At 35.8% G+C, this 26,105-nt stretch overlaps 2 protein-coding genes across 2 annotated transcripts in view; both read right to left on the bottom strand.

Moving 5' to 3' along the window:
* Positions 1-589: 589 nt before the first annotated feature.
* LOC146140009 (uncharacterized) lies at positions 590-8,278 on the bottom strand. Its single transcript, XM_083391604.1, has 5 exons — positions 8,125-8,278; positions 6,561-6,656; positions 5,648-5,760; positions 5,367-5,493; positions 590-1,564 (listed from the first exon to the last, which is right to left on the bottom strand). The coding sequence occupies exons 1-5, from the start codon at positions 8,165-8,167 to the stop codon at positions 1,362-1,364; spliced, it is 582 nt and encodes a 193-aa protein (XP_083247730.1). The 5' UTR covers positions 8,168-8,278; the 3' UTR covers positions 590-1,361.
* A 2,191-nt stretch (positions 8,279-10,469) lies between these two features.
* LOC146140010 (signal transducer and activator of transcription 5B-like) overlaps positions 10,470-26,105 on the bottom strand; it is a 28,557-nt gene continuing 12,921 nt past the window's right edge. Inside the window, exons 7-20 of the mRNA XM_083391228.1 lie at positions 25,980-26,079; positions 24,324-24,430; positions 20,734-20,888; positions 19,676-19,834; positions 19,344-19,446; positions 18,874-18,953; positions 17,584-17,671; positions 16,748-16,972; positions 15,986-16,148; positions 14,719-14,869; positions 14,032-14,168; positions 13,270-13,422; positions 12,510-12,605; positions 10,470-11,869 (exon numbers count right to left, since the gene is read on the bottom strand). Coding sequence (XP_083247354.1) covers positions 11,823-11,869; positions 12,510-12,605; positions 13,270-13,422; positions 14,032-14,168; positions 14,719-14,869; positions 15,986-16,148; positions 16,748-16,972; positions 17,584-17,671; positions 18,874-18,953; positions 19,344-19,446; positions 19,676-19,834; positions 20,734-20,888; positions 24,324-24,430; positions 25,980-26,079 — 1,764 coding nt within the window. The 3' untranslated portion in view covers positions 10,470-11,822. The remainder of the gene's footprint in view (positions 11,870-12,509; positions 12,606-13,269; positions 13,423-14,031; positions 14,169-14,718; positions 14,870-15,985; positions 16,149-16,747; positions 16,973-17,583; positions 17,672-18,873; positions 18,954-19,343; positions 19,447-19,675; positions 19,835-20,733; positions 20,889-24,323; positions 24,431-25,979; positions 26,080-26,105) is intronic.

Below are 26,105 nucleotides of genomic sequence, written 5' to 3' on the forward strand. Positions count from 1 at the left end.
CCTGGAATTACCAACCCAGACAATAACACTTAAAACGAACGCAGCAGAGTTTCGCAAAAAATCAGCAAATTATTAAATGTAGGCCTATGACCCACTTGTGCATTTTGTAAGGATTAAAGTTGTGTTTGTGACCCGCGCGATGATAAGGTTCGCCATCCCTGCTAGGGCCTAGGCCTCAAGTATACGACAACATCAACTATTAATAGCAAACCCTATTTTTATAGTGACAAGCTAAACAACTGGTTCTTACTGAATGCATTTTAGATTCGACTTTTTAAGAAAAGTTAAGCAGAAATACACAAAAATATTATAACACTTTAGGGACACGTCCTGGAGGGTTAGGGTCATGCCAACCGAAAATAAACAGTTGTTTAACCTTAAGTACCTTCACAAATGCAAAAAATCGCGCTTAAAATGAAGATGAAACGCATAACTTTCTAATAAAGGTGAATGACACTGAAAATGTGAAAAGAAACACTGCTTTTTGCCAGTCCACACTTAGTGCTACGGTTAATTGAGAAGGTATTTTCTTGAGAAAGATAATCCTTTCGCTGATTTAATTATTATATCTTGATATCACGGATTAGAAGTGCAAAACACTTTATTGCGTGGTTATAGTAATTTTGAGCAACAGTAAAAGCAAGCGAAAAAATAGTAACCAATTGCACAGAACACAACAAAAAAATCGACCAGGAAAAAGGATAAAATTATGTACTTAGTACCGAGGCTGCGGATTCAGTTAAAAATAACCTGAATCTGGCCAAAATAATGAACTCGAGACCGACTTCTAAGTCCCGAGTTCGACTTCGGCCAAATGTCCGATTTTGTCGAATCTCGAGTCATGCTCCGACTCTAAAGCCTGTATTTCACTCATTTACGTACCTAAACTAAGATGGACATTTAGCAATCCAAACATAAGAGTGTCATACAACAATTTATCCACCCACCATATTTGGCTGGAAAATTATTCCACCATATGCTTTTTTACAATTTCCATATTGCAACCTTGTTAGTTTTAAAATTCGGTACTGCGCGTGTGTCTTACTCGAATCCAGAGCCCGACTCCGCAACCCTGCTTAGCACAACAATTATATCAACAACAAAAATTAGGTTGATACAAATATGAAAAGCGAAACATAGTTTAAAAAATATGACATGAATTAATGCAACATAATAATAAAATATCAACTTAACTCCAACAACATATACACTGTAACACTATTTTATTTTCCATATTTTTAAAATAGAAAGAATGGCATTAATTTAACAAAAATAAAGTACATGGAAAACACATACACAGTAGTTGTTGCAACAGAAAACAAGGATAAAAGTGCATATATTCCTATTTTAGTTCCAAATTATTACAGTAGCGTGTATAGGTGTTTAAACACACACCATCCTTCAACATAAAGACCCAACAACCTTCCAGTTACAAGCACCCAGAAAACAGATTCCTTAATTGTCTGTATTTGAGAAAATACATTTAAGGATTGATGACAATAAATCGCCATGGGCAACCCGAATATTCCGCACATTGTCAATGCCCCAAGGGGAGTCTTGAAATCTAAACAAATAAATACCATGTTTAAAGTTTAAGTATATACAGTACACCTTACAACCAAAAACTGGGTAATACCTTTTAAACTATTATAACCATAACATGTGCCTACAATACCTAAATGCACTTGGCACTTAAAATTTGTACAAAAATAACAACAAGAAAAAGTAAATGTTCATCTTTGCATGACCACACTGGTTTACATCAGAGATACCAAACAATTTTAGGGAAACATTTGAGGTTGTTGGCATTTTTACAATACTAAATAAACATTTATAATTCAAAGAAAAGTGTAACCTTATTCAGTTTGTGTAAAAAAAAATTGGAAGGATTTCTGCGATTTTGGTATGCTAAGTATTTAAGTCAAGATATTAGTGAAAACTAATTAATGTGCTGTGTAATAAGGTTTTTTTTTTTATTGATAGAGGTAACATCAAATTTACTGCAGTATGTAGAGTAGATACCAAGCCTGAAGCAGAATCGTGTTAACTCGTAAGAACTTAAATTGGTCACTAATTAACGTGGAAATCACTTGCGTTGAAATAAATTGCAAATGCGCGTTCTAAAACGATGAAGCGCAACATATACCTGAAAACCTGGCGAGCAAAGCGAGCGCGAATTTTTTTAGGCAAGATTCATATTATTAACATTGGAGGCATTTTACAAACATTTCACTATACATGGATTGTACTGCGCCAAAAGCAGGGACCGGATCCAGGGAGGGCACTAGACCATGCTCAACCAAACTATATTTTTCGTCTTTTTTAACTAAGTAATTGCAAAAAAGTTAAAAAATGTTGGTCTTAAGGCGCCGTGAATAGGCCTGACCTGCCAATCATTAATTCAAACCTTGTCAACTTCAAAAGTTTAATAAGATATTTTTTTTGTGCTTGGTGCAAATTCAAACAATGTTTTTTTTGTTTTTTTTGTGAAACCATGTAGCGGTTGGAGTAATTGGTTGAAAACTAGTTTAGCAAGACATCTCGATAAAAGTTCAATGCGTGTCTCTTCTTAAGAAGTCTGACAATTTTATCCCATAAATAAACGCATTTTGTTTCTTAAATTGTGCGAACGTCCCGCCTTCTTGAATATGTTTAAAAATCATTTCGTTTGCACACGATTTTGACGGAAAAATGCAACTTTCTTAAAGTTGCATCTTTTTTGACAAAAAATTTAAAACATTAAATTAAATTTTGGATTGATTTAAAAAAGGTTGAGAACCACTGCCACAGTACACATGAACTCCTCTTCATAGCAAAATTATTTTTGCATACGGAATAAACTATGTTATTATTTGCTAACGTTTTGATTACACCAGTGGTTCTCAACCTGTGGTACGCATACCACTAGTGGTACACAAAGTCATTTTGGGTGGTACGCAGTATGTTTTGAAACAAATTACAGTTCTACGAAAAAGTTTAGCATTTTTTTCTATTTTAATAAACTATACACTCATCAATATGATTGCATAGTTAAATATTTTATGCTTCTTCAATGATAGGAATATTATCTATTATCTTTCCGAAACATCTATGTAAATTTATTTTATGACATCATAGAAAAACAACAATTGACTACTTGTAACTTGCAAAGTTAAAAAAGGGAAATTTTCAAGATTAGTGGGCCTAATTTGTTTCGAAATTTCCGGGCTAACTAATTAGCTAATCAACCCCTGTTAATAACCCTATATACCAGGGGTGATCAAATGATTTCTGCCATGATCCACCACAGCCAAACCTGACAACATGATGATCCACCAAATACGAATATTAAACATATTGGACACGCTTAAATTTTTATGGGGCTTTATTTATGTTAAACGCGATAACTCTAATTGTTAATCTTGTTTAGTGTTTGTTAACCTTTGAAAATCAGGGTGCACATGGCGAGCGAAGCGAGCGCGATTTTTTGGTATACTGGCATTTCTTTTAAATTTCTTGCAAGTTTTTATTACATTTCCGAAAATACAAAATGTTAAAAAATATATGTCCAATATTTTTGAATGCGTTTTCCATTAACGGTAACAAAGCGCTGATCTAGTTCAAAAGACCGCATCAAAACGTAAACAAGGCGGACATACAAAGATTATTCGCGCAAAGCGGGAAAAATTTTCGCCCTTATGGTACGTAGTTAAAATAGTCAAAAAGTACTTGAAATGGACTCGTAGTTTGTCAAAGAGGCGGCTGGCCGAATGAATTACATTGACGGGGCACATGCGACCTGCGGACCGTAAGCTGCCGACCCCTCTTTTAGACTTTAGGTCTTACAATAGCATCGAATTGGGGCTTTCTGTCGCTGACTGATATCCTCAAATGCTCACAAAGATTCGTTGTTTGCTTGATTTTTTACAAAATTCTTTTACACTGACAATTGGTATTCACATCAAAACACCGTAGAAATTTATTTTTTCAAAACTACATTAGAAGATCCGCACAAAACGCTAAAAAGATCCGGAACCAGATAGCGATCCGCCATTTGAACATGACTGCTATATACATTTTGAGTAAAGTTGAGTTTTTCAATAATTTGTTGGTACGCAACAAGATTATAGAACCTCGACGCAGTGAAAAAAGGTTGAGAACCACTGGATTACACGCTTGCTAATCAACCAACCAAAACGAATAGAGAAAGACGATCTACCGAGACAAAAATTCTCCATCTACCGTCCAACAGGCTAAACAAGGGACGAAAGACAGCGTTTTGCGTTTAATTTTACCTTCGCATTAGCTTAAGACGCCTGTCCTAATTACATTAATAAACATTGCTGCTTTGGCAGTAAGTTGAACCCTGACGGAAACACAAAATGATTTTAGAACTTACAAAAAGGAGAGTCAGAATCTACAACCGCATGTTGCTGAACACACTAAACCAGGGGTAGGCAACCTTTTCTAGTCGGGTCAAAACCAAACTAAAAAGATCTCTGCGGGCTGCACAAAATGCTAACTAATAATTGTGTTATTAACATGTTAGAAATGTGAATCAGGCAGGCCTCGGATCGTTTTTGCGCTTAAAAACGTGTTTAATTACATTCAAGGAGGCAGTAAAGTGTTTACGCAAAGCGTTCACATGTCGTCATCCGTGCAACGAATGAAAACATTCAAAGGTAATCTATAGCTCAGTGTAAGTAAGTTTTCCGTTTTTCAGGGACACACTTAGCAACCTTCCAGGGCGCAACAGTAATAAAGAGCTAATCTAGTTCAAAAGACGTAAAACAAACAAACTTCAAAAAGACGTAAAACGTAAACAAACCGGACACAGAATGGTCAAATTTTTTCGCACTTACGTAGTTAAAATAGTCAAAAAGTATGTGAAATGGACTCGTTTTAAATTTATCAAATAGGCGGCAGGCCGGATGAATTACATCGGCGGGCCGGATCGCAGGCCGTAGGTTGCCGACCCCTGCACTAAACCAAGCTCTATGTTAAATCAGAGAAATATTATTTTGTACCCTGACTTTATACTGTGTGACTGCAAGAATTTAACACAGAGTCACCAAGAAAATGAAAACAAATGGCAATGCTGTAAGTTGAACAATTAAGAAATGTGTTTGTTTTCAAAAAAACGTTATATATTTTTAGTAAAATTTATGCAAAAAATAGGATTTTTAGGTGGAAGTGGAAAATTGGCTGATATAGTTAGTTAACCGATTTATATATTTTTCTCTAATCCAAATAGTATTAAAAGTAAATCCTCCTTTATATTATAACGTTATTTCAGATAAGCATTTTTCTTTGCCAAATATCAATAGAATACAGAAAGAAAACACAATGAGCTGGGACAACAGCAATGTAAGAAACACTGCACTTACTGTGTGCCATCACTTTTTTTACCAACAGGGGTGCATTTTCAAACTGATATTTCCATTGCTTTCCTCCAGCTTGGGCATGATTGCATGTAAAGACAAACCATTCCCAAGCAGCAACTGCATAACCATACTACAAAAAAACATTTTTACCTGTGGATAAATCTAAGAAACATTGAAATTTGAAAACAATGCCTAAATATTTAGATTGTTGGTAGTATGAATCTTAATTTTATTAGAATTATAGTAATTTATTGTTAAAAATAAACTAAAGTGCATGAACATACTTTTCCTAGATGGCACCATAGAACACCACGTCCGAACAAATCCACCACAGCATCTAACACTGCCCCGAAATTAGAAGCTTGATTGAGCAGACGTGCTGTAATTCCGTCAATCACTGGAAATCATTTTTTTCACATTTTTTAAAAACTATGGTTTTAGTTTTTTCAATAGGGCAAGTTGTTAAAATATTTAATTTGAATGCAATTTTTCATGAAACACTATACCAGGGTTTATCAACAATACCCTCGGCCACCCTGTGGGACCACAGAGCGGTCATTGCGGGGCCACAATCATAACTCTCTTGCTAGGTATTGCAAAACCAAAGTGTCACTATTTTCAAAATTTGCCAATTAACTTAAATTTGTGTTTTTTTATTTTGACTGTAAAACTTTCTTGTAACGTTTTGTAAATTTTTTTCTGAGACATTCTTTGACTTGTCTGTAGGGATTTTTAAAGTAAAGTATTGGATCCCTTTTATTCATTCTATCGCAGAAGATTACACCTAAATTTACATTGGATTAATCGTTCGGGCATGTGGCGATGGTGAAAAAACTACTGTGCTTGCTTTAAATGTGCACATGTAGTGCAGCGTTAACATCGACTTGGCTCAATTCAAAACGGAGCCAAAAATAGAAGTACCTTAGTAAGATTAAGCCTTGTAATGACAACCAATTAAATTTAAATTAGAATGGCTGATTTGTTAAATTTTAAAAAACTAAGTGCATTTATTTTCGTTGATTAATGGCTGTATTTGTTATTAACGTGAATAAGTAAAGCAAGTGAAAACAGTTCAACACAATGTTAGGCATTTTTATAAGCAGGTGGGCCACAAGGGTTGAAAGCCTTTTAAAGAGGGCCATCAAGCATAAAAGGTTGAGAATCACTGCACTATGCTATCATTTAAAAAAAACTTACTGTCCAAAACAACATTCAATGAATATAAAATCAAAAAATACTCCGGGACGTCAGTGTAGGTCCATGCCCAGATTATAAGAATCAGCCGTAGGTAACCTGAAAATATTAAACGCATTTTCAAAAAATTCATTGATAAGATCAAATGTCAAAAAAAAAAAATTATTCTGTATTTGTCCTTTAAAAATAAAGCGTAGCTTGAGATCTACAAGTATCATTTAATATTAAACTTCCATGCAAATAATAATTATCTTGTATAATAAATGTTTTATTGAACTGTAATACCGTTCATACAGTAAAATCAAAATTTTGTAAAAATATACAAAAAAAAAAAAAATTAGCAGCATCATACTGGTAAATATTTCAAACATTAGGATATTGGAAGAAAATTTGTGGCAGCACTCTATGGCGACCCTATATTAATATATAAATAGTTGCAGTATTTGCTTTTCAATATTTTGTTTATATTTTAAAACAACTACTTGACACTAGGGATGCTCAAAGTAGAATATCGAATCCAATTCTGCCTTTTATTTCGGGTAATTGGAGCCGATATAATTTAATGTTTTACCGCCGATTGTTTGCTTCTAATTGTACAAACGTGTGTGGTAAGTTGGCCTCTCGCTGCGGCAACCAATTTACAGCGACTGCTTTAAATGTAACCAGTTAGTGTAGCGTCAGCGTTTTTTCGGGCGACCAATTACCGCGTCTTGCGATAACGTTCGTCTAATAATTAAGTGTCAGTCAAGCGTTATTGGGAGAGCGGCTAACTTGTAATGTCTGGTGTGAAGTTCGCAATTTCCCTAAATGCGTTAAGTTGCAAAAGTAACATAGCGTTGCAGATCGTGCTGTCCGTCCACAAAATGCGCTATGGGGTTACTTAAGGTCAACTTTAGGCCAATATTCAGGGAAGTTATGCAGTTATGCACAACATAATTGTCAAGAATTCGTTATGTCAATAATAACTTTGTATTCTTTGCAGTACATCATTTGACTGCATAACAGATCATGTTAGTCAAACAAGAAGCAATAAGACTTAACAATGCTTTCAAAATCAGGACCGAATTGCTTAAGACTTCTATGTGAAGTGTTGCATTTGCTCACTTTTGGCAAAAATATAAGTTTTGGACACAACCTGGACAGTTGACATATTACAGAACGGCTTCAGATGACAGAACTTTGTTAAGAATGTTAAACATATGAGAGAGTTTTTTTATTATAATGTACTTGTTAGAAAATTGTTTGAGCGATTTATTGCTGTGATTGTGGGCCCTGTAAGGTAGATTAAGATTAATCCCTTCCCCAAGGAAAATCGAGGATAAATAATTTAATAAAAATATACTAGGATTCGCTATTCTGGATTCGTTATTCTAGATTCGAAACCTATTATTCTAGAATACCTTGGGATTCTACTTTGAACATCCCTACTTGACACCATATCTGAAAAGTATGCCAGATCTAAACAACACCTTGCATGTAAAAAACAGAAATGGCGGACCAAAGTTATAACAAAGTGATATTTTATCTTCAATACAGTATTCTGTATCATAATTAGTACACAACTTACCAATTATATTTGGAATATATAACAAAACAGCAAGGCTGGCCATGATTAACTAAAACAATAAGTCTATTTACAATTAATTGAAACACTAGTTAAAAACAGACGATTTGCTGAATATAACAGAAATGTTAAGCTACCTGTAATGGAATAGTAACAGATTAACCTATATTTACACACAAAATTGGAATATATTAAACTACATGTAATATACTGTTGCAGACAGGCATTTTATGAATTATAAACTTGTGCGTCTAACAAAAATTTTTACTATTTGTGCCAATGTCATGTTATCTGACTTTGTCTTGTTTTATGCTTCATTCTGTTGCTGTGTTGCGTTGTTGTATTTGTTGTTTGGCAGCATGTATGTATATTCGCTGCTAAGTTGCAAGCTAATTACCTTGAATAATAATTGGCGCTCTTTTACTTATGTACGTGAAAATTAATAAAAAAAAAACTTTCTTCAAATGCCGTATACCACAACGAATATTGTTTGGGTTAGGGTTAGCCTTTGGTTGAGGGTGGGTCAAGTTATTATTAATAATAAACATAATTTGACCCACCCTCACCCAAACGCTAACCTGCACCCTAACCAAAACAATATGCGTTGTGGTATGCGGTATTATTGTGTTTTGTTTTTTGCATAACCTTTCACGTACACAAGTGAAAGAGCGCCAAATAATGTTACAAGCAATGTAAACCTCTGGATGAAAATGTGATAGGATTCTAGCTAGACCAAGGCCTGTCCTGCACTTAATACTTTTTTTACGGTTAAACCTTTTATCTTTTTTTTCAACTTCGGCAAACGTTTGGTTTAATTTTATTCCATTATTTTCTTATATAACTTAAGCGGGACTGCCTGTTTCTTATGTAAAAGGTATTGTTGTTTGGGTTCTTCCCTACCTAACTTTTCAAAACAAAAACCTAATAAAGGGTTTAAAGTCTAGATGTGAAGGGTCACGTTTAAAACGGTTGACTGATATTTTAGCATTTTTTTATTAATGTGCTCATGTTAACTTTGACTTATATTTACAGAAACGCACAATAAGATTTGTAAACACAGCAAAAAAAAAATTAAGCGGAAATATTAATAATACCATAGTATTCGGACCTGGGCGGATCGAGGATTTTTGTTTTGGGGGGCAAGAAAATGTGTAGGGCTGACGTCACAAAGTTAAGTTTTGATCTGACGTCATAAAACAATTATTCGAAAAGTGCTTGCTGTAAAAGGGATTGGCATGTTGCTCAAAATAAAACCTTTATAGTTCAATTTAACAAAAAATTATTGAAAATATGAGTTCACAACATGACATAGTATGCATGCCATCATAGAGAACTGCTCTATGATGGCAGTGTGGTAATGATTTAACCCAATCTGACTTACGGTAAGTCAAATGTTTTCGACTTGACTTGACTTAAGTTTTTCGGACAAAAGACTTGCGTTAAAGTCTGGTTGAAATTATATGTTTTTATTGAGCCTTTTTCTTAAGAAATTGGGTTAGGCCTATTTATCTTAAGTTTCCCACATGCGTTTTGCGCTATGTTTAGTTGAGTTATTACTGCTCATAATCGGATTAGTTTACCAATTTTGATGGTTTAAAGTTTAATTTTTTACAAAAATTTATCTCGAAATTGACTTGCTCTAATTATGACTTGACTTGTTATTTATTCAAGATGACTTGTATTGGATCTAGGTCATTTCAATATGACTTGTTTACAACACTAATGCATGCCACACCGTCTTAAGGCTGAATATATTTCTTTAAAACGAACAAAAACAAAGTAATAATGGATAAAAGTTCTCGCGGAAGCATTGTCAAAAAATAGTTTTGGTAGGCGAGGCCTGATGGACCACTAGCTAGATCGTCCCTGATTAAAACATAATACATATTAAAACCAAATACGCAGTAATATCTACATCTAATTAAGGACTAAAATCGGAATTAGGCCTTCACAAATCTCGACTTGGCTTCAGCTATTTTGAAAAACAGCTTGACCTAACTCAATCAGACAATTGACTTAATTGATTTTGTTAAAGACAATTTTTTGATAAGGTAACTCGCTTAACTTGACTTTGTTGTATTTTAAAAGAAAGTTTTTACAAGAGTGCAATTTAACCCGGGTATTTTGTCTCCTATATGTTTTGATTGAACAAATGGTAAATGTTTTACGATTTCACATTCGCCAGTTGCCCTACTTCTAAAAAACACCTACTCAAGAACATCACAGTAAAAAAGACCAAATTTCTGTGCATTAAACTTTTTCTTTCTTTTTAAGAACTATTGTCTAACGAAGATTCTGAGCTTGTAAAGGAGTTAAATTTAGCCTAAAATCCCCCTCACTTATTTGGCAATGGAATGTTGTTTATTTACACCCTTTATGGCACATGAAAACAAAAATAAGAGTGATCATCAATTATGAAACAAGAAAAATATAGAACATAGAATTAGACGTGCCAGTAACAATACAAGTACACAGGGACAGGTTTGCGCTTTAAAAAATGCAACACGGTAAAAATAATTACAAAGAACATTCTGTACAGTTAATGCGCCATTTATGCTGTTGGCAAATTACAGTCGAATTGCAACGAAACGAAAAATATATTCGATTACTCGGGCTTCAATAAGTTTAGTGCAAAAAGCGATTATTGATACGAAAAATTGTTTAATGAATTAAGCAATACAATATAGGCCAATCAAAACTACCGCATAATACAAGGTAATAATACGTACTGCATTTATTAGTTTTACCTAAAACAGGTTATGTGTTGAACATGGCGAGAATTAATATAAAAGTAATATTTAACGGCAACTTTTTTCGCAAGCAAAGCTTAACCAAGAAGCTTTATTAAACGATAGTTCTTTGAGGTATGCTGTACGGATTTGTCCTGCAATAACAATACAGAATAGTTCATAATATGGCTACCAACAGTTCAGTTTGCACATTTAAGATGCCAAGGCCGCTGCTCGTATCAATATTAGTTTGGCAAATATTCTATAAAATAATATTATGTTGTTGAGCGTTATGTCCAATAATAAATCGTCTTTGTAACAACACTGTTATTTACAACTAAAAATTTGTTTGGCAACGCTTTGGTTTGCTTGTCATAAAAACTCGCGTAAATACTTACAAATTAACAAAAGTAAAGCTTTAGAAAGCTTAAGGAGTTTTACTTGTTAAGCATAAGCGTCAGAAATTTGGGGTGAACATTTAGTAAGAACAAGCAAATATGGAAATGTTTAAAACAGTACATTCACTTAAGCGGGTCGAAAATTCGCAAGTAACGGATAACAAAAGACCGCACGCAAGTACGACATTACAACATAAAACGAGTGCCAGTAACACCTAACGAAACGCGATCTTTTGCAAAATGCGACAGGGCAAAACAACCCAAAAGCCGCCCCGCGCGGATAATAGTTTCTCATCTATATTGCAACAAACGAAAAGATATACGCGCAAAGTAAAACAAAAATAAAATTCGATATGTGATTAATCGATGGAACATTTGACAAATGATAATTGAAAGATAAAAAGTGACGAGTTGAATCTAAAAGGCTAAGTTTTCAAAGAGAGACAAAAACTTGAACATTGATAAAAATCGCGAAAAAAAGCGAGTTCGTTGTTAACGCACGGAAACGTATTAGAAAAATGTAAGCTGGAAACACAGGGCTCTTCCAAAACAGAAAAAAGTGTTTGAGCAAAAGTTAGACGTCAGACGGCGCAGGTGACACAGCTCCGTCGAATTCGCTCCCTGTAAAATATAATAAAAGTAAAATTGTAATGTCAGGGCAACAGGTCATAGAACAAGGGTCGAATTTACGTCTACCCTTTTTTTTTCTTTTTTTTTTATTGATTTAACGACAATCAGGTGGCAGTCTTACGACTGAAGAAAACCTTTTGTCGCGACACCAATTACAGCGAGTAACAAACAATTTTAAGGAACAACACGTAATAAATTAATACTGGACACTGGAAAGAAATTGCATCAAAATCTACGAGAAGCTAACAGAAAGTCATGTACAGCGTTAAATAAAATGAGAGATTCAGAGCAAATTAAATCAGGATGTCCAAACAGAATGTAATTCAACAAAGTAGCATTAGACAAGGAAAACAACGCAGTCGGTGACATTGCAGAATTATCGACAAACAGAGAACAAATTGCGCTCATTAAAACGGACCTTTCGGCGGTTAATAGTGGACACTCAAAAAACAAATGTATTGGAGTTTCAGAAGCTCCGCAAATACAAGTACGAAACGTATATGTTATATTCAGTGGACTGTGGCCTAATCTTAACATGCAAAGGACAGCAGTAATTCTACCCTTCTTAAAGCGTCTACCCTTCTTAAAGCAATAAGCGTTACAGATAAGTCACAAGATATATGTCACTTACCCATTGGTGATGCGGCTCCAACACTTGGCGCGTTTGATGTATGGGGACCTTTTGTAACAACGTGAATAACCTTGGGCCAGTAACCGCCGTTTGTACCTAGAGGTAAACATAAATGTTGTTCCTATTAGCAAAACCACAAAACACTGAAATAATACAATTAATACATAAACTAGCTCAGTGAGGTAAAGGAAAACCTATGTGGCAACGTTGTGACACTATCAGCAGAATTGGTTGGAGTACGTCACGGAACATTTTTAACAAAACCATTCTACTCCACGTGGATTACGCTTGAGTTCACTTGTTTGTATTATACATTTCCAGATAAAAAAGTGGAAAGAAAGAAATAGTACAAGGCACTTTAAATGAAAATTAATTCGAAGTAAATTTAAACTTAAAAACTCATTTTTACACCCAAAAGAGTTTTCTGCAGACAATTGGTATCGGCGTTAAAACTCATGCCGTCATCGGTAAGTTTACACTACTATAATTTTTTAGCATTATGAATTGTAGTACTTCAAAAGTGATTTTGGTTGTGTCGGCATTTTATAGACTCAAGTCAAAGTTTACTTGACTATTAAGCATTGTCGAAGTATAGGAGTTCGCCTATTTAGGTCTATAAACAGAAAAACACATTATAAACCCGTAATGTGTAACTAACAAATTTTGGCGCACTGATGATCACTTGCGTATCAGATTGGATCCGATCATTTACAGATTTCACCAACAACCATACGCATATACGCATTGCCCGGAGTCTTACTGGGTTCTGGCGTGTAGTAGGTACCGAAAGCGTGGTCCTTTGGCGTGTTGGGATAAAGGAAGTAAAGGTATTGAATGTCCTTGACCATGTCGGGAAGACTGCGCTGTTGGAATTTCCGTATGGTGTCCGGCTGCAGGTGTCCCACTTCGAAACCTAAAAAAGTCGATCAATGAGACTTAGCTAACTAAATTAGTGTTTTTCAACCATTTTTCGCGGCGACCTGAATGCTAACCGTAAATGTAGCAGCAAAGCTTTGGCGACCCCATTCTATGCACTGAAATTTTCATAGGTGAGCAAAACAGGCCACACAAATACCATAAATAATTTCGAATTTAATTTATTTGAGCCGTGTCTTCGTGTTTCACCTGCATTTTTTCAAATTTTGAGGAAATATGGCTGTTGACTGATCCCTACAAATCTGAGCATATAAAACTACTTCAGTTGTCGACCCAACCAAATCAAACAGCAACCCAATTTTGGTTCCCGACCAACAGATTGGGAAACACTAACCAAAGGGTATTCAACAAAAGGGTTCGTTCTAGGTGGACATTTTCATTATTGCTTTTTAAGGTTCGTATAAAAAGCTCCAGTTAAGTTTAATTAAAATTATTTTTCGCTCAGCCCAAGCAAGATTTTATATCGCAAAGAACAGATAAAATAAGTTCAGTAAATGGGAAAAAGTACACAGCATTTTTGGTATTTTTACACAAACGTTAGTGGGGTTCTATGTCAATAATACAAATTAGGGCAAAGGTTACTTACTGTCCTGGCAAACCGTATAGCAGGAGATGGACAGCGCTCCGAGTACAGTGTCGCTGAATCGAAACATGAACGTACCGGGGGCACACACGCGCAACATGCGCTGGCAGTCGGCCTTGCTCAGGAAGCCGTGGATCAAACTGCAGATGTTCAAAGAAGGTTAATTTACGCAAAGTGAAATGACGACATAAAATATTTACTCCAAGTTCAGGTTTTATCCACAGCATCGTGTTTTAAAGGAAAGCCTATCGTTTAACTAGACAACTGCGTAAGATGGACAGGTTAAATTTACAGTAACAACTGAATAGGCCAAAGAGTTACAGAAAGGGGAAAAAACTAAAACTTTCCAGCGCTAAGAATCGTGTTACGCCTTTTTTAATGAACATTGAAGGCATGGCAGTCAGTAAATATAAATGTCAAATGATAATTTAAATACTAGTACCTATCGAAATGTTTTCCATAAGTTTATGTCGTTTTATTCGACCTTTTGGGCTTTGTATTAAAATTTAGGCGATGTTTACTCAAAAAAAGTAAACAAAAACTATACCAGCGACTGAATTGACGACATTTTATTCCTCTGCCCAATACGTTTATATAAACCAACAGAGAGCAAGGAAGGTGGGAGAAAATATATCGACAACCGGTAGCTCGCCGTATTCTCGGCATAAAGTAACCTGCAAACCAACGCACTTTGCGTTCCAGTACTTTTTCACGCAGCTGCTCGACACCAGCTCTTTGACCTTGAAGAACCAGTTCCAGAAGCTGAAGTTCTTATTGGGGAGTTTGTCGTTGTTGAACTTGCGCCACGAGACCGTCGCGTTCGGGTCCACGGCGTCGGTACCTGTGTTTAAATGGGGGTAGTGAGAAGACTTGCGCGACTCGATTGATTTAGGTTTCAAAAATTACATTAGAATTAAGATTATAGTATTTTGGTTTGTTTTCAAACTGGATTAGAATTAAAATCAGAGATTTTAAGTCAAATAAGAATTACTTTACAAGTAGAAAATAAACTATAATTTGTTAAGAATATCAAAGCCCATACAGAAGAAGGTATCATTTTAAACGTTTCGAATAACTCTCTTTCATTTTCAACTTGTTTTTTCAACAACTTCTGTATGGGCATTTTCAACAACTTCTGTATAAGCTTTGATATTATTATTACTTCTTACTACAACCTCCAAACAATATGCTCCAAACTATAATTTAAATCGCAATTATAGTTATAAGCATGTAAATGACAACTTGATTCCTGTGCCCATATTTTATAGCGTCTGCTTTTCAGACTGTAAAATTTACCTTCAACTCTCTCCGACCAAAGAGTATTAGTTTAAATCTATCTGACTGATAAGACCTAAAATGGTGTTTGGAGTAGATTTTATGGTAAAACCCAAATTAGATTGGAACTAGAATTAAGCAACTAGATTTATTTTTAATATGGCTTGAAATTTACCAAAGCCAAATAGGTTAAGTAAATCGATAGAAACAGGACAAATATTAAAATTGAACTGCGCGAAAGACAGTTTTCATGTTGTAAGGAGAAAACATATTTTAGCGTTCGGACGCTTAGCTGCCCCGATTTTTTTGGATAAATTTACGTTTTTAAGCTAAAAGTTGCGTTCGATCGTTTTTTCATAGCTAAAATGATCAAATATTATTTCATTTCCAATTACTAAATTAACCAAACAGTACCAAGATGCCAAATAAATGTTAGATCTTAAAGGCGCGTTTTTTAAGTTAAATGAAAGAAATGGATAAAACAATATAAGCTGTCAGCATCAATGCAGAAGACATAAAATTTAATACAATTTAGCAAAAGTTAATCAAAGATCTAAAACGCGAGGCACTTTGTCTATAAAAACATTCCCCTTTTTAGGCAACAACAAAACGCCATGGTTAGATTTTCACACAACAAAGAAAAAATAAAATCCATTAATCTTTTCCAAAAACAAAGAGTCACCAAACAGCTTGACGGTAAGGTATTTGCGTGCTTCATGACTGAGCCCGATTCCGTCTTGGGAAAGTCCCGGTTCGTTTTCGCACTCTTTCTTCCATAGCCAGTGAAGACCATCCAGGATCCAACTCCACTGGACTTCGTCGGGAACGTCAAAGGGTCGTCGTATCTATGGGAAACGGAACAACGGTAATCTTACTTAATCGCGCCTGTTTGGCAGTACTTAATTGTTTAAGAACCCCTGGTATAATCAAACCTTAATACAGTGGTTGTAATCCGGGGTGCCGCGGCCCTCCAGGGCAGTGCTCTTCAACGGTGTGCACGGTGCACCCTAGGGGTTCGTCTGAAGGCTGTTTGTGACATGCAATGGTAGGCCTATACTCCTAAGCAGCCTGCAGCCGTAATCGAACTCACATCGACAATGTTTAAAACTTCGGCAGATCCGCTCGGTTTAATTGACATAATGATATTGATTTGCATATTGATTTTTCATACTGCTTTTTACCTCAGTTTACCTTTTAAGTAAACAGGGTGCACGAGTTCGTCACAACAAACTAAAGGGTTCACCAAACCAAAAAAGGTTGAAGAGTACTGCTCTAGGGTACCATTTTTAACACTCAAGGGTGCCGAGAGATATTTTCAAATTCTGTAGGAGTGCACATTCTTTTTTGATCTAAAAACAAGCGAGTATTCGCCACCACAAAGATCGGCCTCAATCGACAAACCTCCAAACCTGCGCAAAAGTGCGACGAAAAACACAAAACTCACGGCTTCCGAGAAGGCGTTGTCCCAGAAGATGGTGGCCTGCGCGTCTGCCTCCTGCTTGCCGTGCGAGGTGACCACGATGGGAAGGGACATGGTTTGCGCGTCAACGTCGCACTCGGTCTTGGAAGGGAAGCGCAGTCGGATAACGGCGCGGTACACCATGCAGTATTTCTCCTCGGCCACTGCGTCGGCCCGGCCCCTGTCTCCGCGCTGACGCATGCTCAGGGTCTAAGCGAGACAAAACCTGGACTGTTATAGTTAATAGTTATGTGGTCCACCCAGAAAATTATCTTAGACATATCTCGTTTTTGTCTGAACTTTTTTTTTGACTTTTTTCCACTAGATTTTTTGTGGATCGCTGTTTACAGGGCCATGGCATTTTTACCTAGCGTAAGGATTGGAAAAAAACTTGCAACATATCCGACCAAAAAATTAGTATCGAGCCTTACCCTAGCAATCTATTCAGTCAAGTAACAAGATATAAGCTAGACACAAAGATTAAAATTTAATTTATCCGGTTGTATAGCGAGAATTTTGCTTTGTGTTGAGATTGTATTTTTGCTAATTAATCCTATTTGGTCAACAACAAAGAGTATTCAGCATTCGATTCATTTTCTATGTTTTAAATATATCTAAATCTAGTTTGTATATGTTTAGGGCAGAGAAGATAACCCTATAATCTACCGGATTTTATTCGCCTTTAAGGCAGTATTGAAAAAAGTGTACTTATAATGTTTATCACAATAACTACACTTATTGTAACATATAACAGACAGCTAACTTGCAGAAGTCAAAAAAAAGAGCTTAATCACTTTAACAACCCGGCGCTGGGTGCTTACCATGTTTCTCATGTGCACGTGGAGCTGTCTGGTTTGCTCAACGAAGTCCGACTTGGTAACGTTATTTAGGATCTTGCCCGACGGACGTCTGAAAACGTGGCAAAACCAAGGTTTACAATTACTTTAAAACTTAACACCAAGATGTGAAAATAACGAAAAAAATATATATAAAACACCCTTCGAGTGTAAACAAAGGTATTTTCAAGAGCATAACATAAGAAAAACTGGAAAATTATTAACCTAACCAAAAGACCAAATAAAGCCGGAAAAACGTCAACAGGCAGTTTAGGGAAAGCCTTGTATTTGGATTGCTTCTCAACTGACACAGGAGAAACTAACCATTTTTCTTTGACAAAACAAAAATTAAAAGCCACGCGTGATGACCACCACGAACGGGCACCACAAAGTTAGGTTGGGAGACTATGTGGTTGAATATCGACACGAAATCGATTGTGCTAAATGTTAGATCTAGGGCCTGGAACCGCACTATTAGAAACGACGGTTTCTTTAAACTTCCGAATCAACCAAGGTCGTAACACCGTGAACAAAAAGGACTCGCAATCTTTACGTCGCTGTACAATACATGAGCGCCATGTCTTCCAAGCGCCACAATGTTCGATAGTGCAGTTGCGCACCGGGTAAAAAAAAATTCGCGCAGCAGCTTCTTGTGCACTACAGCGACGTCTAATTTCCATTATTGTATAGTACAGGGGTGGGCAAACTGCGGTTCGCGAGCCACATGCGGTTCACCGGTATGTTTTTTGTGGCTCTTCTTCTAGTTGAATAGTAAAAGGATACCAAGATTACCGTTAATGGACATTTTTCTCCTTTTCTTTATTTAGACCAGCATTTCGTTTATGACGTAACACTAGACATAGAATCCGAAGAGTAGTTCACAGAAGACTGACATTGATAAATATTGTGCGTGTTTTTTTTTGTTATTACCCTTATTATTATTGTGTTGATTATATTACAGTTTTGTTATATTCGAATTATGTTATTAATGCTGACTTTCCATTATTTACCGTTTTTGTAGTGAAATAGTTTGAGGCTCTCTGGTACTTGTATTTTCTGCAATTGGCTCTTCCATTAAATTTATCTGCCCACCCCTGGTATAGTAAATTTTATTCCACTATTTCAGCAGTTATAAAGTGTTGAACGTATTCTCTTTTAATTATTTTTCCAGCAGGTAAAACGTCGGTTGATAATTTCATTATTTTTTAGGTTGAAAAAGTAAGGTTATCCATGAGAACATTTTTTTTTTCATTAAACTTATTATGCAGGACTTACATTGGTGTCTTCGGTCCACCTTCGATAATGTTGTACGCCGTGTCGGTGTTGATAAGCCATACTTGCGTGTCGAAACGAAACTGAGGAAGAACTAAAAATGTTAACGGTCCAAAAACCGAAAGAATTTAAATCAAACTTGGTGACTAAAGAAAATGTGAAATACAAATAGTACATGTGAATCATTGTGCGCCACACATTAAAGTGCTTTTCGGGGTCAAGCTTTTTTTATCAAATGAAACGTTACTTGAACAAAACTATGAATTCAAAAAATCTAAAACAAAAGTAATGTAGTATAAACGCAGAATAGTAAAATGGTGCTTAGTAAGACCTAACACTGAAGATTTGTTCAAAGCTACGCGATTCTGTTTATTCATTAGACAAATTTACAACGGCAACCATTTTGCATAAATATTCTGCAACAACCGTATGTGATCCACTTTAAAGGAGAGAACAAAAAGGTTTATTTATACCTGATGAATATTGAGGCCGTCCGCTACCAAGTGACGTAGTTGACAAAGGAATTTCTTGTCTTTCATTAGAACTTGGGGCGGCTGCTTTTCAACCACAAGGCCCCTACAAAAACAAATAAAAGTTTACTCTCAAGGCCAATAGGCGAATTAGTAGCCGTATCGGCCAATTATAAACAACTTTAAAATACCCTTGTAACGCGAAAACAAAAACAAAGTTATAATCTATCCTTAACCGCTTCCGGCGTTTTGGTGCATTCCTTCAAAAAAATCTTGCAATGAGTATAAAAGTCAGGACGTACGTCGATTAGATAAAAAAAAAGTGCCCGACTTACACGGCTACGATTTCCTTAACGAGTGTCTCGTACTGCTGCCTCATCTGTTCGAGCAAGTCCCGCCAGCTGGGCTCCTCAACAGCGGTGTCCACTTCAAGCTGTGTGAGGTGAAGAATCTGCTCGAGGCTGGCGTTCAGCAGCTCGGCGATAGGCTTGCAGCTGCGCGGGATAAGGTTTATTATCGCGGTTGTCCAATATAAATAAAGTAAAGGGAAATAAAAATACTGGGTTAACAACTTGAGCTAACCAACTTCTTAACGTTTAAGCAATTTTTAGCCTGTTGACCCTGAAAAAATGCCTTTTAATGTTTTAATTTCATCTACTTTGCTTGTTTGAGCGCATTAATGACGTCATTTGGTATCGGATCGGATCGCGATACTTTTTGCGCAAAATATCGGGAATCGGTATCAGAATAAAACGTCATGTTTCAAACTACCTGAGAGTAAAATATATATAATGTAACTTGAAAAATGCGTAACATGTTATACGACTCTAAAAGCAAGAACGTTAGATTAAAAAGCGAAAATCGTAAATCGTGATATATTTTATTAAACGCAGGTTTTTGTCTGCGGTATATATATATATAATATATCCAAGTGTTTTTCGCAATACAAAGAATCGGCTTCAAGCGTGTGAAATTTTTCTTACATCGTTAGACTTTTTTTGCGATCAGACTTGCTTTATTTTTTTAAAGGCAACAACCTTCTGTGACACCAGGCAAACGAAAGACGCGAATGTATAAGCCCAGTTTTACTAAAACGAAGCTCAGACGCAGTTATTAACATATGCAAGCTACGGTGTTGTAAACAAGTCATTTCTAAAAAGTTTTTTCAATAAATAACAAGTCAAGTCCCAGTTTCAAGTCATAATTAGAGTCACGTCATTGTCCAAAAGACTTACGTCAAGTCAAGTTATTTGTCCAAAAGACTTAGGTCAAGTCAAGTTATTTGTCCAAAAGACTTAAGTCAAGTCAAGTCGTTTCAAACAGCGACTTAAGTGCATTTACGTCAAGTCAATAAGTCATTACAACACTGGCAATCTCACCGCTCACTACTCACCAGTCTTCCAGTTGATCGATGTCGCAGCTTTCAACCGGTTTACCGTTGGCGGCGTAAGCCTGGGCTCGATGCCACTCGGCGATTTCGCGACGAACGCGGGCCAGAAGTCCCTGTAAGGGCCGCAGCATTCGGTCGCGGTGACACTCGATCAGTCTCTGTCGAAGCAAGACACCGGCGTTTAGCAAATTTTTGAAATATTTAAAGAGTGAACAGAATTTGCGTAAGAAACGCTTGACAATTTCCGTAGATATTTTTTTTCTGGTTTATATAGGGCGATTTTGCAAACGAAAAATACTTGCTTTAAATGGGAGAAGAAAATGGGAGAAGAAAATGGCAATACAAAGACATGGCTCGTATGAATCAAATTTTAACCTAATAATGCCAACGTCATATTTTTGTTCGCTTACAAACATATTAGTGAAGATAGGTTCGCAAAAGCTTGCTATGATACTTATGTGTAATATGGTGTGGTATACTTAAGCATTAAACGTAGTCCCCAGCTCATATTGATAAATGTTCGGTCTGCTCTTTAAGTATATAAATGATCCTGGAAGCAATAATTTAGCAAAGTTCACGGGCTGAGAAACGATTGAAAAAAGTTTGCAAGCAACGGCTTGCTTGCCTTTAAAGAAAAGGGAACGTTTGACAATAGCTTGACCGGAATTAAAACATTCGCAAATACCCTAAGACAGGGTTTCCCCCGGGGGACCACGGGCATAACTCTCCAGCTAGGTCATTGTATTACGAAACTTCTGCCGTTTATGTCGGGTGATTGGAACCGATATAATTTTGTCGTTTTGTCGCGGAAAGTTTGGATTAATGCCGACTATTGATGTGGCGAAACAATTACTGTGCTCCTTTAAATACAGCTATATATGCGGGGTACAGATTTTCTTAAACGTGCAAAGTTCGCTACGGGGTTTCTCAAGGTCAACTTCAGGCTAATATTTGCGAGGTTTATTGTCAAGCAAGTAACATCAATGGTAGTAATTTCTTTGGATTATTTTGCAGCATATTATTTAACTGCCTAACTGACATATCACATCTGTAATGAAGTATAACTAAAACACAATATTGTTTTTGTTGCACTCACTATTTGGGCAAAAAATAAGTTTTGGCAACAACCTGGTGTTTCTATCATGTTTTATGTTCTTGTTTACTTTTTCTGGAGTTATGCACTCTAATTTTAAAGTGATAGTTATTTAGAAAGTTATTCATATGTAATTTTCGATTACAATTACATATATTAGCAATTATTGCTGTTTTGTCACTCCCCCCCCCCCCCCCCTAAAATAATAAATATTTCAAAAATTTTAGGATTCTATATTCCGGATTCGCTACTCTTTCGAAAACTATTATTGTAGAATACCTACTTATGTACAAACCTTCGATTGGCGTGAAAACGCCAGGCGTTATAAAACACAGACTTTCACTTTTACGACTGCAATGAAGTTGCCACATGGTAACAGAAGTGATGGTATTTGTGTCCGTTCGAGATTCGTACTCACTACTCAGCAAGAAGGCCGTCGTAGTGTGCGCCTAATCGCAACTATTAACTATCTTTGCGAAACTGGATTTTCTGAATAAAATGAAATCCACAAATCGCTTTGCCGTATGCAATGACATTCCCTTGGCTCAATACAAAACAGAGCCGACTAAAAAAATATCTTGGCGGGGTACAAGAATGAGCTTTGCAATGACTATTAACTAAGTTATTTGAAGTAAAATAACATATTTGGTAATTTATTAGAAAGTAAGTACATTTATTCGTTGGACTTTGTTTAATGGCTGCATTTGTTACTATAGCGTGGAGAATTAAACAAGTGAAAAACGTTAAATACAATGCTAGGTATTTTTATAAGCAGAGGGCTCAAGGGTTAAGAGCTTATCAAAGGGGGCCACGAAGCATAAAAGGAATTGAGAACCACTGCACTAAGATGTTATGCAACAGGTTGTCGGCGAAACCAGATTCGCGAATCATGACTTAACACTGAAGATAATATCCACGGCTTCGGCGTTTGATCATTCTCGAAACAAAAGGGCGAGGTACAAGGCTGTGTATGTCCCTAAATGCAAACGAGGAGCGGGAACCAAACCGCGACGGGTCGTGTTTGCGGCTTGCTGGAATTGGAAATCCCTGGGAAAACGCCTCCTGTTGCCATTTGAGCGGATAAGACGGCCAAATCAACCACTTCGCACTGGCTTTGTTTGTTTTTTCCTCGCAATCGCGCCAGGCATGTTTGACGCGTTGCAAGTGACCGGGTTTGTTTTGATTGTTAGGGCGTCGCAAAACTCGATTTTACTATTGTAACTTGAAGATAAAACATGAAAATAAAATAGAAAAATTGCAAGTTACGGGTATATGCATACAATGTTTTAACACTGTCAGCAACATAAGCATGTCAACCTACATCTATAAAAATATGTCTGATTGACTTTTTTATACTATGTCTAACATTGCATAAAACCAAAAGCGTAAGAACCGCGATCAATCTACATTGTTATAAAGTTGTTACCACGAACATGATGTTGCAAAGCAACTAGCGAGAAAACAACCGCCATTTTGTTTTTACGTCTGGCAAAAGAAACAAAGATTGTAATGCAAAGAAGATATACTTTAAATTCTCAAATAGAGCTTTTAACGGACATTTTTTACAAAAACACATCAACAGCTAAACCAAAATTTTGTGAAAAGTCATTCCTTGTTTAAAGTAAAAGAGTCTGGTTTAATATTTGTACTGAAATGATTACATTCAAGGATGCCTTTCTCGAAACGAACTACTGAAATTATTAAGAGTTTCGACCACATTGCTTAACATAAACAAAAATTGTGACAGAAATGATGTGTCTCAACAGTCAAGCTTTATAATTAAGCGAGTTAAACGTACGTCAAAGGAAAAAAATATAAACAACCTAGATATTTTAGCTCTGCAACTAACACAGGTACATAACAGAAACCGATTTACGTCTAGGCCTAGCACGTCTATCTGAGTATTTAGTGATTTAGCTAACTTCGAAATATTTCATTTATTTTGCTGTTATTTGTTTTTTGGTGTAAGGGTTTTTTTTTTTGGGGGGGGGGGGGGTAAAAGTTTAATTTGTATAGCTTTTCAAGGTTGTTTTAACATGGGTTTACTCCGATTGAGGTATGTATTTTAGACTTAAAAATTAGATTAGAATTAAATAAAGAACATTTCAGATTTCTAACTTTGATTAGAATTAGATCATTTTGGTTGTATCAAATTAGATTAGAGTTAGAATTCCTAACTACGAGAATATGATATAGAATAACATTTAATTTTTTACAATCCATATAGTTTAAATCGATTTATAATTAGCTGAGTATGGCAAATTTCCAGTGCTCTTTTCACATACCTCTTAGTACAGCCTATGCCTTTCAGACTATAAAAATGACCTACAAGTTATTCTGGCCAAAAATATTGTTTTTTTGGCAAAATCCGAATTATAGATTAGAAATATGAATGGGATCACACGCGCACTTTACAAGTTAGATTAGATTTGGACATTCTTCCCAGCAATGATTGAATTCAAAAACTAGAATTATCTATAGTTGTACAAAGTCTTCTTACTCTTCTGCTCTCGACCAAATTGGTGCGGATGTTAATGAGCGCCTGCCACCTCCGAAGCTCTTCCTTGTTGGTGATGCGGCGAAGGTCGGCATTGTCCAGAACGCGGACTGCAAAAAAGTAAAAAATGGCTTTTAGTCTTTCAATCACAAAAGTTTTAAACTGCCGTCAAGGTAAAATACGTTTGAGGTACCGGTGATCGGTCCAGTCGTTTTAAAAACAGCATTTTGGTTTCTTGGCTAAATCGTAAACACACCAACAACGAATGGCTTGAAAATATTTTTTCTGTATATATATTTTTATTGGATTGTTTCGGGACCAAAGAGCTCTGTTTTTAAACATTAACAGAAATCGTTTAATCTCTACATATCGATGCCACCATGCATATTGAAATAAGAAAACGCTTCTTGTACTCGCGCGTTTTGCGTAAGCCACACCGGTCTCTCGAATCAAATAAAATGATCATTCATATAGTCAGTGTTCCATGCAACTTTTACCACCACAGGTGCCCAAAATTTTGTGCACGAGCCAAAAATCAGTGCGCTAAGTGCTCATATTTTGTCCGGAAGACCTTTTTTATTTCAGTCAGCAAAGGACAATATCAAGTCCGCGCGCGGAAATACTTTCCATCCATTCTTTTTTACCATTCCGCATTTTGTTTGACGGCATGTAACATAGGAATTCACCTTACTGTCAAATTCTATAAAAGCTTACAGACACAAAAATATAGGTTTTTTAAATACTTCTGTTTTTTTAAATAATTTTCAGATATAATCTTGTATATCTTTGGCTTGAGTTATCCGGCAAAATGTTATGCCATTTGAAATATAGTTTCACAAAATTTAACCCTCTGAGATGTTACGCTATTTGTAACATTATACTTTTTGGTTAATTGCTACACTTATTTCTTATAATCATTAGCTAAAACACGAGGCAAGCAAATTTACACGAACACACATACAATAGTGATGAAGAGCTTACTGGTTGATTGTTCTATTTTGTTTATCCAAACAAAATTAAGGTAGATTTCGCAAAATCGTGCTTATTGCGTGTGATTGATTTACATGGCTGGTAGAACCCCAATAGTTTTTTTTTTACCAGTTAAAAGTAAAACTGGAAATACTTTATTTAACCTTGACAACGTTTTTTCGTAATAAAACTAATTTGAGGATTTTTTCGCATTTTATGGTTGTATACGTATTGCTCGGTTAAAAGCAATCATGGGCACTTAATAGGTCGGTAGCTCAAATAAAACTAATTTAGGCACATTTTTGTTCCTACAAAAAATTCATTTGTGCACTTTTTTGTTTGAACGTAGCTAGAATAAAACTAATTTGGCCACGTTTTTGAAACTTAGGTGAAATAAACTGGAGTACTGAAAGCATTATATTTAATCTTCCTGCAAAATAGTGATCGTGTCCAAATTTGTAAAAAAGCAACACGTAAGTTATTTTTTTGCTAAGGCGCCCAAAGTTTTGCGTATACGTGTAATAAATGCGCTAAACATAGGATTCAGTTATATTTTATTATTTATAAGATTATAAACTATTTTTTCAATTTTTTTATATCGATAATAGCTATTTATTTTTTTTAAGTCTTTTTATGAGGATATTATATATATGACAGCTTAGTAAAAAACTGTTGAATGGTACGACATACTGTTTTCGCCGGTGTAGATCCGAAGGTTTTGAAAATCAGGCATCATTTGCTCTAGCTTTCCAGTAGCGTCACGACGGAGTTCCTGAAGCTCAGTAATATCCTGCCAAAAATGTTTTTTCTAATTTT

This window comes from Ascidiella aspersa, chromosome 6, assembly GCF_963924565.1.
Source record: "Ascidiella aspersa chromosome 6, kaAscAspe10.2, whole genome shotgun sequence".
NCBI lineage: Eukaryota > Metazoa > Chordata > Ascidiacea > Phlebobranchia > Ascidiidae > Ascidiella > Ascidiella aspersa.

Excerpts from the sequence above, each read along its gene's own strand:
- LOC146140009 (XM_083391604.1), bottom strand. The coding sequence starts at position 8,167 with ATGGCCAGCCTTGCTGTTTTGTTATATATTCCAAATATAATTG. Across the intron at positions 5,494-5,647 it reads TATGGTGCCATCTAGGAAAA|TATGGTTATGCAGTTGCTGC; the intron begins GTATGTTCATGC and ends GTTTTTTTGTAG. Across the intron at positions 1,565-5,366 it reads AAAAAAAGTGATGGCACACA|ATTTCAAGACTCCCCTTGGG; the intron begins GTAAGTGCAGTG and ends TTATTTGTTTAG.